Here is a 14,535-nt window from a genome sequence, read left to right on the forward strand (position 1 = left end):
ACAGTCACCCGGAGGAAACCCACGCAGACACAGGGAGAACACACCACACTCCTGGAGATGTGTGACTGCGACACTAACCTGCTGCACCACTGCGCCGCCCCCCAGAGTACATGAATATTGTAAAATTTCTTGATAGAAACGAGTTTACACTGGTGGAGTTTGTGTAAAGACTGGTAGCATCATGATAAAGTGTTACCTACTGTTCTGGACTGTTAGCATTATTGCTAACACAAAAAGGGTAAAGGTAATGGTTATCGTATTAGTGGTAGGTTTACTGTAATCGTTAAACTTTAAAATGTTAAAGTTATTATACTGCGCTGTAATGAATAGTAGGTGGTAAAAATATAGAGAGAAGAATTCACATTCCAGACAGCTGTGGTTTTGTAAATGATAAATAAAAATGAATGCACATTTGCTAATTTTAGGGCAAGCCATAAAAAAGTAATATCAAGGTTGATTGGAATGGCCATCTAAAATCTGTATTCGTGACAATGATCGCATTTCACTGAGGACTGAAGATCATTACGAGTCCATTTCAATAATTGTTAACTCTCGAAAAGTCACATGCTGTGAAAGAGTGAAGAGCGGACTGTTTATGTTCACTTCCCTTTCTTCAGCTTTCTGTGTGGAAGACTATTTCTGAAAATGTTAAAGCCAAGCTCAGACTTTCATTTTGTGGTTTATTACATTTTGCTGTTATTTTGAGAATCCTAACCACGTTCATCCTCTTTTTTATTCGTTTATCTCCATTTCTCGTTCCTCTGATCCAGCGCCGGGGCACAGTTTGAGTTTTAATCTTTTTTTTCTTTTCAAAGCTTTATTTCCTGTTTCATTTTATTTACTGTTTAGGAATGCATCATACCTTCTTGTATCAATAACAGTCTCTCTCTCTCTCTCTCTCTCTCTCTCTCTCTCTCTCTCTTTCTCAGTGAGAGGATGCAGGCCGGGGAAGATAGTGCAGATGACGGAGGCGGAGGTCCGAGGGCTCTGTATTAAGTCCAGAGAGATTTTCCTGAGTCAGCCCATTCTCTTGGAGCTGGAGGCACCACTCAAAATCTGCGGTCAGTCTCTCTCTCTCTCTCTCTCTCTCTCTCTCTCTCTCTCTCTCTCTTTCTCTCTCTCTCTCACACACACATACACACTCACACACACACAGTCCTCTCACTGCAAGCCTGGTTTAAAGGCCAAGCAGCAGCGATATGAAAGTGTCAAACAAATAAATACAGTGGAGTTTGAGTTCCTAACTTGTGTTTATTGAGAGTCAGAAAACATGTTATTTCTTACTAATTGAAGGAATAAGGTTTAAAAGACCGTTGGTCCCCCCCCAACGGTGTTGGGAAACTCTAATAGGCGTCTTGCCTGTGACGTAGATGGTGGACAACACTCTAGAAGCTGCACTTAATTTAATGCAAAATGATGAAAAGGTGTGTTGTTTTTGGCTGCAATCATTCAATGTACAGTGGGACATCTGTGAACAAATGGCCCAAAGATCCCAAAATATCCAGAAAATGGACTAAATTTGACCATTTTAAACGGACACTTTGGAAAGGACCATCCGCTCACTCCGTTATCTGTAGCTCATTTCACTGGCGCTTTTCCAACAATATGGGCATGTAAGGACACCAACGAAAGGTGTTCAAGAGCCTCTGTAACATGGAGGTAAACAGGGTAAGGACACTCACTTCGCCTGTTTTAGTTGGTGTTAGTTAACGTTAGCTTGACTCGCTAAACTCGGTGTCTCAGATTATACTCGGCTACGTAGCTGCATTACGGAGGTTTATAGTGTCGGATGAATTCGAGTTCGACTTCGATCACATTTACAAGAATAACGGTACCTCTACATTTGAGTTTAGCTTATTGCTAGGCTATTGTCATGAATAATGTTGGTTATTTAGCTAGATACTGTCATAACAGTCAGTCATAACGGTGTTTTACCGCGGCGTTGTTCAGCTGTTGTCCACCAGTGACGTCACGGTCGCGTTCGAGAATTTCCGTAGAGAGCTCGGGTTTTTCCGTCAGTTTAATAAAATTGTCAGTTTTAAAGCAAATTAAGCTGCTATTTTCATTTTAATTCATACTTATATCTGTCAGTAACTACAATAATGTCGAATATTCATGGAGGTCCATTAAGTGCTGCTTAGCCTTTAACATGGTTTCTCAACCGAGGTCATTATTTCAGACTATTGTGAATGTAGGCTTACGGAGCACCGCTCACATTGTTTTCAAAATAAGAGCAAAACCCTGTATCTCCAAAATAGCAACTTGACTGGAAAGGGAGTTTGTAATGGAAATAAATGAAAGTTTTTTTTTATTTTTTCTGTTGAATTATCACGACATTAGTACACAGAGCATATAAGGACTGTGTGTCAGGGATTAGAAATGGTGCCTACGTACAGGGCTCCTTATGTGCTGGGGTGCAGCCTCTGTGTTTGTCATTCTTTAAATAAATGGTTATCAAGTGCACTTTGAAAACAGTGCACTTAAATAATAAACAAACAGGACACCGCTGCTTCTTACTGAAGTATTATAGATCAGTGTGTGTGTGTTTGTGTGTGTGTGAGGCTGAGATGTGTCATATAAACAAATCTTGTCTCAAAGTCCATCACAAACTGAGCAAACAAAAGAAAAACAAACTGAAAAACATTGAAAAAGTAAAATAAGAGTCTCCTCCACACTCTTCCTTTCACAGGACACTGAAGGGAGGATGAAGAGGGACGTGTGTGTGTGTGTGTGTGTGTGTGTGTGGTTGGGTTGGTGGGCGTAGGCATGTGTTTTTGTGTTATATGTAGGTCAGTGGTGCAGCGAGGCTTTGGAGTACACAGACTCTATTGATTTTGAGTGGCGGACACCTTTATTCACATTCAGCTCACTCCATCAGGGCACCACACAGCTGAGTCTCACTCTCGCACTTTCTCTCACACACTCTCTTACTGCCCCTCCTCTCTCTCTCTCTCTCTGTTTATTTATATATATACTTTGACTAAACATTTTGCCCCACACTTATTATAATCTCTTCATATCTCTATCCATCTGTTTGTTGCCCCACTTATCCTCTCTCTCTCTCTCTCTCTCTCTCTCTCTCTCTCTCTCTCTCTCTCTCTCTCTCTCTCTCCCCCTCTCTCTCTCTCTCTCTCTCTTCCCCCCTCTCTCTCTCTCTCTCTCTCTCTCTCTCTCTCCCTCTCTTTCCCCCCCCCTCTCTCTCTCTCTCTCTCTCTCCCCCCCCTCTCTCTCCCCCTCTCTTTCTCTCTCTCTCTCCCTCCCTCTGTAGGTGACATCCATGGTCAGTACACTGACCTGTTGAGGTTGTTTGAGTATGGGGGCTTTCCTCCAGAGGCAAACTACCTGTTTCTGGGGGATTACGTGGACCGAGGGAAGCAGTCTCTGGAGACCATCTGTCTGCTGCTGGCGTACAAGATCAAATATCCAGAAAACTTCTTCCTTCTCCGCGGCAACCACGAGTGTGCCTCCATCAACCGTATCTACGGCTTCTATGACGAGTGTACGCACCACTTACACACAGACAGACACTGCACGTCCAAATGTTTGTTGACGGTCCCTTTAATTAGCGAAATAAGCTAACGTTAGTAGGATCTCTGTAAAAACGCTGCACATGAGCCTAAGCCCATTAAGCTCAATGTAAAATGCTGGCTAGCATAAAGCACCCTGTAATTGGGCTATGGAGTCCCTGGAGAGGTGGAGCTCCACTCAGTATCACATGCATGAGTTTGTGTGGCGTTTGAGATCCAGAACTAGTCATCCAGCACAAGTACCTGACCTCGCTAATGCTCTTGTGGCTGAATGCCATCAACATCTAGTGTAAGGCCTTCCCAGAAGAGTGGGAGCAAACGTCTGATTAATACGTATGAGTGTGTCCACAAACATATGGTCATGCAAGGTAAGCATGCATGAGTGTAAAGGTACAGAAGCAAACGGCACATACGTGTTGGTTGACCGACTGCCCCTGGGTAAGAGGAAAGCTGTACATTGGAGTTTCGGTGTGAAGCTCAGTGCTAGGATGAGTTTTGCTAAATCAGCTGAAAGCTGGAATTGATATGAATCTGCATAAAGACTGCTGACCCCTGGTGGTTAAAATATGACACTGCACATGTACAGTGCAAGCAGGCTTCTAAAGGACAGCACATTTAAGGGCTTTTATATTCTATATTAGGGCATTAGGGAGTCGCTGCTCCACTCTGCACGACACATATAATACTCCTCTACGGATCAAGGCTAGAGTCAGCTGATCAGGAATGCTTGTGGTTAGTGTACAAAGCTGTAAACTCAGTGTCTCCCAGAACTCTTAAATGGGAGTCCCATGTTGTTTTGTCAGACCTCTATCAGATTTCTCCTGTAGATAAATCGTGGAAAATGAAGCCTGAGAGTTTTCCTTGTGTACCAATCAGCAAAATAATGTTGTTGCGTGATGTATTTGTTTTAATTTGACGCACTATTTCAAATGGGGAAACCGCTGTGTTTTGAAATAAAATAGGAGGCAAAATTTTTCATTTGTCTCAGAAAGCTGTTAATATTAATGTGGTGTGTTCTCCCTGTGTCTGCGTGGGTTTCCTCCGGGTGACTGTCTGTGAGGAGTGTGGTGTGTTCTCCCTGTGTCTGCGTGGGTTTCCTCCGGGTGACTGTCTGTGAGGAGTGTGGTGTGTTCTCTCTGTGTCTGCGTGGGTTTCCTCCGGGTGACTGTCTGTGAGGAGTGTGGTGTGTTCTCCCTGTGTCTGCGTGGGTTTCCTCCGGGTGACTGTCTGTGAGGAGTGTGGTGTGTTCTCCCTGTGTCTGCGTGGGTTTCGTCTGGGTGACTGTCTGTGAGGAGTGTGGTGTGTTCTCCCTGTGTCTGCGTGGGTTTCGTCTGGGTGACTGTCTGTGAGGAGTGTGGTGTGTTCTCCCTGTGTCTGCGTGGGTTTCCTCCGGGTGACTGTCTGTGAGGAGTGTGGTGTGTTCTCCCTGTGTCTGCGTGGGTTTCCTCCGAGTGACTGTCTGTGAGGAGTGTGGTGTGTTCTCTCTGTGTCTGCGTGGGTTTCCTCCGGGTGCTCCGGTTTCCTCCCACAGTCCAAAAACACACGTTGGTAGGTGGATTGGCGACTCAAAATGTTCCGTAGGTGTGAGTGTGTGTGTCTGTGTTGCCCTGTGAAGGACTGGTGCCCCCTCCAGGGTGTATTCCCGCCTTGCGCCCAATGATTCCAGGTAGGCTCTGGACCCACCGCAACCCTGAACTTTATAAGAGCTTACAGATAATGAATGAATGAATGAATGTTATTATTCGGTCTTACACTCACCAATCTGAAAGCTAATGGTGTCTTGTGTTTTTCAGGCAAGCGCAGGTTTAATATCAAACTTTGGAAGACGTTCACCGACTGTTTTAACTGTCTCCCCATCGCTGCCATCGTGGACGAGAAGATATTCTGCTGCCACGGAGGTGAGGCTCCACTGAACGTATTTTTTAAAAATCCATTGTAATAATAATGCATCATATAATTTACATACACTTATAAAACCTATTTGTTCATTTAAATATCTGTCTTAATGTGTTAATGGATGCTTTTGGCAGAACTTAATAAATTGTTGAAACTGCTGTAATTTATTGAAATGATGGTATAATTATTTGAGCATATGTTTTTAATTGGTTAATTTGTTGAACTGTGTTTAATTGGTGTAATCATACTTTAACTCGTATAATTCAGGTTCATTAAAGCAGTTGGGGTAATTAAGGTCATTTCCGTTTGTCTCAGGTCTGTCTCCTGATCTTCAGTCCATGGAGCAGATCCGACGGATCATGAGGCCCACAGATGTCCCGGACACAGGTGAGAGCTCAGCAGCTTCCAGACCAAAGCCAACTGGTTCTGGTTCTAGCTTTAAAACCCAAACTCAAGTCAGTTCCACCCCCCACACAAACCCACAGAGATGGATGATCACCCACGTGGTTTCATAGGGTGAAAAACCACCTGAACATGCTCTTTATTCTTCAATAAAGGGATTTTCCGTGTTTCAGTCCATTGAGTGATGCCTTCTTTAGCGTATGAGTGCACATGACCTGATATCAGACCCCTGTGAACACACACAACAGCGAACCGTAATCAGACCATCTCCGGAAGTGGTCTCAGTTCAGCTGCACGCGAAGAATCAGACCAAACCTGACACTTCTCAGATCACTTTGGGTTGATTTAGCAGTAGCTCTTTCTTATCACTTATGTGTTTCTGTTGTGTCCAGGGCTGCTGTGTGACCTGCTGTGGTCAGACCCGGATAAGGACGTTCAGGGCTGGGGAGAGAACGACCGCGGTGTGTCCTTCACCTTCGGAGCAGACGTGGTCAGCAAGTTCCTCAACCGCCATGATCTGGACCTCATCTGTAGAGCTCATCAGGTCAATAAAGCACTCACTCACTCACTCACTCACTCACTCACTCACACACTCACTCACTCACTCACTCACCCACTCACTCACTCACTCAATCACCCACTCAATCACTCACACACTCACTCACTCACTCACTCACTCACCCACTCAATCACCCACTCAATCACTCACACACTCACTCACACACACACACTCACTCACTCACTCACTCACTCACTACTCACACATTCACTCACTCACTCACTCACCCACTCAATCACTCACTCACTCACTCACTCACTCAGTCACTCACCCACTTACTCACTCACCCACTCACTCACTCACTCACTCAATCACACACTCAATCACTCACTCACTCACTCACTCACTCAAACATTCACTCACTCACTCACTCACACATTCACTCACACACACTCACTCACTCACTCACTCACTCACACATTCACTCACTCACACACTCACTCACTCACCCACTCACTCAATCACCCACTCGATCACTCACACACTCACTCACTCACCCACTCAATCACCCACTCAATCACTCACACACTCACACACTCACTCACTCACTCACTCACACACTCACTCACACACTCACTCACTCACTCACTCACTCATACACACACTCATACACTCCCTCACTCACTCACTCACACACACTCACTCACTCACTCACTCACTCACTCACTTACTCACTCCACAGATGTGCTCCACACACACAGGGAGTCCAGCACTGTGAAGACAACTGTGGTAGTCTCTGGCACGGAGCTGATGTGTGTGTGTGTGTGTGTGTTAACACAGGTGGTGGAAGATGGTTATGAGTTCTTTGCTAAGCGGCAGCTGGTGACTCTGTTCTCTGCTCCCAACTACTGCGGAGAGTTTGACAACGCCGGAGGCATGATGAGTGTGGACGAAACCCTCATGTGCTCTTTCCAGGTAACACACACACACAGATTCACCCTGACACACACACAAGCACACGTGTACACATACACACACACAAAGCCCAAGAATAACGCATGTCACTTTTATTAATCCCACTGCAAAAGTGATTTGTTCAATAAGAGGCTGCCGTTTTGTAACCCCTTGTAAATTCTTCATAAAGGGGTCAAGCTCCCTGTTAATGTCCTTCGTCTCAGAAGTGTGTCCACTGAGTGTACCCTACTTGTTAGGCACTTGTGCACTCTCCAGAACTCGATGCTTTCCGTGCTTAATTGGTGAATCGACCTGCTTCTGCTTCTGATTGCTGTCCCCTCTCTTTAGATTCTGAAGCCCTCAGAGAAGAAGGCTAAGTATCAGTACGGAGGGATGAACTCGGGACGTCCCGTCACTCCCCCTCGCACAGCAGCCCCACCCAAAAAGCGGTGAACATCTGAACCAGCCACGGGCCGAGAGGAGTGAGAGAGAGAGAGAGAGAGAGTCTGGGATGAAGTAGTGAAGGAGTGAACGAATGTGAAGCTCCCTCTGCAATTTCTACAAAGACGGAAAAACAATGTAGTGAAAAACGACTCGCGAAGCAACCTTTCTGATTTTAAAAGTTATAACCCCCTCCGTCTCCTGAGCTTTTTCTGTATTCCTCTACATCCTTCTTTTGTCCATCTTTCATCCCATTCTCTGTCTGTGTAACCACACCTTTTGCAAATGTTTTGGGGATAAAACAAAGAAGCGATACACACTGACACAAACACCCGCTATGTATCTGTCTGCATATCTGCGTGTTTTCTTTTTCTTTTCTTTTCTTTTTTGTTTGTTTTGCTTTTGCCTAAGACAGAATGATGTACATTAACTAGCTCTTTGTCTTTTTTAGTTGACCATGTTTCATTCTCCTGAGCCTGTTTGAAAGTAGCAGGAGTACGTAAATAAACCAATAACTTCATCTGGGTTTTCAGTAAATAAACCAGAATAAACCGAAGGCCTCTGTGTGGTCTGTACTTTGTTCCTCTGCGTGAAAAGTGGATTGTTTCTTACTTTCCTAAAGAGCATTGTTAAAGGGGACACGTTCGTATTCATTTTCCAAGTTCTGGGTCTTAATGAAACATCTGTGGCATGATTTGGTCAAAACAGAATCAAGCGGCACATTAGCGTCCTCCCCGTTTGGGACGACCACTTTCAGCGCCTGTTCCTTTAAATGATAATGAGCCGCTCGCCGTTCACCCGGACCCCGAGCGCACAGCAGTGAAGAGCGAGGAGCAGAAGCTATATTTTTAGCCGTTTTCGCTCTGTTCTTTCTTCTCCGTTCTTGTTTTGATCACTTTTATTCCCAGTTTTTGTGTCTGTTTTGAGAACTGACTGGGTGATCTTGTTTCACAGTAAGTGAGTTGGTGGGCTCCAGATACACACATTAATGCGCGAATGCACTGAATCCGTGATTTCTATTTTTTTTCCGTATTGTGTTCCCTTTAATAACACACAAACGTGCAGTTACACAGCGCGTCCTGCAGATGGTGCTGCAGTCCATATGCACTACAGATAGTTGCCATTTTCAAGCAGCAGACAACAGCACTCTTTTCTGGAGGTGGTGAAGGGGAAATATAGTTGTCTTTAGGAAATCAACACAGTATCAGTAGAGCTCCATTTCTTTTAGTCTGTTAATTATGAAAGGTTTTTGTCCTGAAAGTGTGGTTATGATGTGTTTGGACACTGATATTCTGGTCAAACCAAGATGTCAATCAGCTCCAGACCTGCTTAGACAAGCTTGGACCCAATTATCTCTGGAAAAAGACTACCACACGACTGTGTGTGTGTGCGAGTGTGTGGTGCTGGCAAGAGTTTATCAGGCGCTGCAGTGTTACTGTGGTTTCCAAACCCTGTGTACAATAAATAAACAACAGCTCCATTAAAGCAGAGCATCAACCTCTGAACCTTCTCCAGGAAGACGAGCTGTTTCCCAGCCTCCAGTTTCCACTCGTACGTATTCACTCGAGTCCAGCCGCAGGTCACCGCGACCAAGGGCCCTCAGAACGAACTCCACTTCAAGAGGAAAAGCAGTGGAAATTACAACAAGAACCTCACTGCCTCTGTGGTTTATGTCAAAGCTCAAGGCAGAGGCACTTCTAAGCTTTACATGGATCATGAAACTAGCGGACCTTAGGATTTGAGAGTTGGCATCAGATGAAGGGCTTATATTTGTGTGTTGTGGTGACGTTATGGTCTGCTGGAGGTGATTAGAGGGCAGGACCAGGGCAGAGACATAAACATTCATCACATGACTCCTGTCTGCAGCTCACAGAGGAGATGGACAGCCAGGTTTAGTCCAAGATCAAATCCCTACACAATTATCTTCTCGGTAGCACACACTGGACGGCTGCGTCTGGAACTTTGTTATTTTTAGAGAGACTAGACACAGGCAGGATTCGAAGTTTTCGTGATAAACTCACTGGCTGGTTTATATCTCCACTAAACAGGTGTATGAGGACCGACTATAACCCGCCTGCTGCTGCACAGTTAATCATTAAGGTGTCGTCCAGTATTAACTCACAGATATAGTTTAAAATCATTTTAATAAATTCTATAATTGGGGTCAAGGCAGAGGTTATAGAGTAATTTTTAACCTTGGCTTACTGTAGAAGTAAAGCAGTAAAGCAGCTGTTGTCCTGCTGACCACTGCAGCTGCTCAGCCAACACACACACACACACATTGCTCTGTTAATGGACTACCCAAATATTCCTTTTATGTTCAGCACTGACTCAGACAGACTCGGTCTTCTCAGTATCAAGTAATACATATAATTATGATCACATTAATTAGCACTGGCCCTTAATCCCATGAAATCAGTGAACAATGATGTTATAAAACTGATTTTTATTTCAGAACATCTACATAAAATAGAAGGGCGTCACGGTGGAGCAGCGGGTTAGTGTCGCAGTAACACAGGTTGTGGGTTCGATTCCCGTTCCGGGTGACTGTCTGTGAGGAGTGTGGTGTGTTCTCCCTGTGTCTGCGTGGGTTACCTCCAGGTGACTGTCTATGAGGAGTGTGGTGTGTTCTCCCTGTGTCTGCGTGGGTTTCTTCCGGGTGTCTGTCTGTGAGGAGTGTGGTGTGTTCTCCCTGTGTCTGCGTGGGTTTCCTCCGGGTGACTGTCTGCGAGGAGTGTGGTGTGTTCTCCCTGTGTCTGCGTGGGTTTCTTCCGGGTGTCTGTCTGTGAGGAGTGTGGTGTGTTCTCTCTGTGTCTGCGTGGGTTTCCTCCGGGTGACTGTCTATGAGGAGTGTGGTGTGTTCTCCCTGTGTCTGCGTGGGTTTCTTCCGGGTGTCTGTCTGTGAGGAGTGTGGTGTGTTCTCCCTGTGTCTGCGTGGGTTTCCTCCGGGTGACTGTCTGCGAGGAGTGTGGTGTGTTCTCCCTGTGTCTGCGTGGGTTTCCTCCGGGTGACTGTCTGCGAGGAGTGTGGTGTGTTCTCCCTGTGTCTGCGTGGGTTTCCTCCGGGTGACTGTCTGCGAGGAGTGTGGTGTGTTCTCCCTGTGTCTGCGTGGGTTTCCTCCGGGTGACTGTCTGCGAGGAGTGTGGTGTGTTCTCCCTGTGTCTGCGTGGGTTTCCTCCGGGTGACTGTCTGCGAGGAGTGTGGTGTGTTCTCCCTGTGTCTGCGTGGGTTTCCTCCGGGTGACTGTCTGCGAGGAGTGTGGTGTGTTCTCCCTGTGTCTGCGTGGGTTTCCTCCGGGTGACTGTCTGCGAGGAGTGTGGTGTGTTCTCCCTGTGTCTGCGTGGGTTTCCTCCGGGTGACTGTCTGCGAGGAGTGTGGTGTGTTCTCCCTGTGTCTGCGTGGGTTTCCTCCGGGTGACTGTCTGCGAGGAGTGTGGTGTGTTCTCCCTGTGTCTGCGTGGGTTTCCTCCGGGTGACTGTCTGTGAGGAGTGTGGTGTGTTCTCCCTGTGTCTGCGTGGGTTTCCTCCGGGTGCTCCGGTTTCCTCCCACAGTCCAAAAACACACGTTGGTAGGTGGATTGGTGACTCAAAAGTGTCCGTGTGTGTGAGTGAATGTGTGAGTGTGTGTTGTCCTGTGAAGGACTGGCGCCCTGTCCAGGGTGTATTCCCGCCTTGCCCCCAATGATTCCAGGTAAGCTCTGGACCCACCGCAACCCTGAATTGGATAAGGGTTACAGACAATGAATGAATAAATAAAATAGAAACTTATGTTCAAAAATTAAAATATACATTTTTAAATTTTGATATTTATATTTTACCTCAGAAAATCACTATAAAAAGGACCCCTTTTTAGACAAACAGCTTTGATTGAAGTTACTGATGACTGTGACTAGACTAAAGGGTCTTGTAACATCTACAACTTTGCCTTCATGTAGTATATTCATGGATATGCAAGTAATCCCTGCCTTTATCGCAGCTGCTCTTTCAAACTGGAAATACTCAGCCAAGGCAATTTCTGCTTATTCACTCCCGATACATCTTCATATCCTGTGAACACCACCACATGCAGATGTTAACAAGTCTAAACACTTGGTTTTCACAGGAGGTGTCTTTAAAGTAAAATTAATCACTATGTTTGAGTGAAGAGCATCCAGTTTTCAGGTTTGTGATGTCCTCGGTGATTAGAAATCTCTTTATTTGGGTAGAATACCTTTATTTTCTCTGTGACTGTGGTGTGTATAGAGACAGATCATTGTGCAGGAGGGGAACTGTTAGGGGAGAGGTCTGACTATCGAAATCAGATTTCTGCAGCTGCTGGAGAGATGCGGCTGTTTAAACACACGTTAATGAGCAGCTGACGGAGCTCGGACACCTGTCGTCGTGATGACTCAATGGAGGTCAAATGTCAGGCTGGGTTTTAGGGACAGCAGCTTTCTGTTTGTCGCAAGGAGCTGGAAAAAATGGATGAACTCCAGCTGCTTAAGTCCTCACCTGCTGTCTCTTACACAGTTGTACATGTCCACACACAGTTATCACTGCCTTTTATATTGAGAGTTAACTAGTGACTGATTTACTGACAAAGTCCTTATAGGCAAGTGTGTTTGGGCAGCGCCTCTGGGCAGTTGTTTCAGGTCTTACAAGACCATGCTCCTGAATGTGCAGAGACGTTAATGTTCAAATGTATGTTCTGCCACATATGAGCAGAGGAGGGGGACACTTTTACCAGCAAATTGATGTGCTGTTTCTTATGTTTATTGTTATTATGATACATGTTAAGCCTTAAGAGTTTTAAGCTGGTGGCTGGTGTCCTTGTTTCTGTTTACAGCAGAGAGGAAACTTTAAGGTCTTCAGGGTCTTCACAGAAGGCCTAATAATTACTGGGAGCCTAGGAAACAATGTATATAATTTTTGTTCATTTTTGATGACTATACACTGTAGGGAGTGTCAAACCTACACAGCACTAATCTGCCTGTGAGCAGTGTGGTGTGTTCTTCCTGTGTCTGTGTGGGTTTCCTCCGGGTGACTGTCTGTGTGGAGTGTGGTGTGTTCTTCCTGTGTCTGTGTGGGTTTCCTCCAGGTGACTGTCTGTGAGGAGTGTGGTGTGTTCTCTCTGTGTCTGTGTGGGTTTCCTCCGGGTGACTGTCTGTGAGGAGTGTGGTGTGTTCTCCCTGTGTCTGCGTGGGTTTCCTCCGGGTGACTGTCTGTGAGGAGTGTGGTGTGTTCTCCCTGTGTCTGCGTGGGTTTCCTCCGGGTGACTGTCTGTGAGGAGTGTGGTGTGTTCTCCCTGTGTCTGCGTGGGTTTCCTCTGGGTGACTGTCTGTGAGGAGTGTGATGTGTTCTCCCTGTGTCTGTGTGGGTTTCCTCTGGGTGACTGTCTGTGAGGAGTGCGATGTGTTCTCCCTGTGTCTGTGTGGGTTTCCTCCAGGCGCTCTGGTTTACACTCACAGTCCAAAAATACATGCAACTATGCAGCTTTTATATCATTCAAAACTATCCACCATCCATTCCTGAGTGAATGTGTAAAATTGTCCACAGATGTGAGTGGGTGAGTGTGTGATGTCCTGTGTTGGACTAGTGCTCTGTCCAGGGTGAGTTTCTGACTTGTGATCAGTGATTTCAGCTAGACTCTGGTTCCTCTGTAACCCAGAACAGGACAAAATAATGAATGAATGAATGAATGAATGAATGATAATTAGAAATGAACGAAAGTAGTGAGGTAATGACTAAGTCCAGGACTAATATGCACACACACACACACACACACACACACACACACTAACATGGCCTTGGTCTTTTTCTTGTGCTGTAAATGAGGTAATAGCTAACTCCTGAAGCCTGCAGAGCTGAAAGCCTGTCATTATTAGATGTTAAGACAAACACCACACTGCGATGCGGCTGGATAAAGATAGAGCTGTGAGCGCGGAGGGCGAGGCTGAACAAACAGAAACCAGCCACGAGGAGAGCGCTGATCTATCCATCATCACATACCTGACCACAGCACATCACCAGAAAATCCCCCACAGCTCTGAGGAACCCGGAGGAGTTACAGAGACTGATCTACATAAATGGATGTCTGCATAAATTAAATGGTTAAAATGTAAACAAAGCCATTCTGAGGGGTTTGGTGTGAAATGCAGAACAAAAACTTAATGCCTCTAAAAGCTACTCGCTAAAGAAGGGTTTGGCATAAAATGTAAGGCTTTGTGTGGCAAAATATCCCCAGATTTATTGCTCTTTATTAATATAATTCAACATAAAAATGTTCACACTGATGGAGTTTATTTATTTAATGTCTGTAAGCACTTATCTAGTTCATCGCGGTGGGTCTGGAGCCTACCCAGAATCACAGAGCGCAAGCAGGAACACACCCTGGAGGGGGCGCTAGTCCCTCACAGGGCTACGTACACTCACACATTCACAACTACGGACATTTTGAGTCGCCAAACCCCCTCCCGGGGGCGCTGTGGCTAAGGCTGCCATCCGCATGTGTATTCACCGCCCCCTAGAGTTCAATAGTGTGTGTGTACATATGTGTTTCACTGCACGGATTGGGATAAATGCGGAGACCTCCTCTTCTGACTAACAGCTCTGATTTTCAATAATTATTTTAGGCGTGTTTAAATAAGTATTTTTCTTTCTACAGACTACAGTAAAACTGTAACAAGCAGAATTACAACCAGAGAGCACAATTATTTATATCAACCTTCTGAATCCTGTTGAAGGTCTGGCGCCCCCTTCAGGTTGTGTTCCCATCTTCCGTGCAGTGATTCCGGGTAGGCTCCGGACCCACCGTGACCCTGAACTGGATAAGCGGTTT

General features: G+C 45.6%; 1 protein-coding gene across 1 annotated transcript; it reads left to right on the forward strand.

Moving 5' to 3' along the window:
• The first annotated feature begins 934 nt into the window (after nucleotides 1-934).
• On the forward strand, nucleotides 935-8,270 carry LOC136682409 (serine/threonine-protein phosphatase PP1-beta catalytic subunit). Its single transcript, XM_066658879.1, has 7 exons — nucleotides 935-1,061; nucleotides 3,269-3,499; nucleotides 5,321-5,425; nucleotides 5,739-5,810; nucleotides 6,218-6,369; nucleotides 7,165-7,299; nucleotides 7,627-8,270. The coding sequence occupies exons 1-7, from the start codon at nucleotides 962-964 to the stop codon at nucleotides 7,729-7,731; spliced, it is 900 nt and encodes a 299-aa protein (XP_066514976.1). The 5' UTR covers nucleotides 935-961; the 3' UTR covers nucleotides 7,732-8,270.
• Nucleotides 8,271-14,535: the final 6,265 nt, after the last annotated feature.

Source organism: Hoplias malabaricus, unplaced genomic scaffold, assembly GCF_029633855.1.
Source record: "Hoplias malabaricus isolate fHopMal1 unplaced genomic scaffold, fHopMal1.hap1 scaffold_228, whole genome shotgun sequence".
NCBI lineage: Eukaryota > Metazoa > Chordata > Actinopteri > Characiformes > Erythrinidae > Hoplias > Hoplias malabaricus.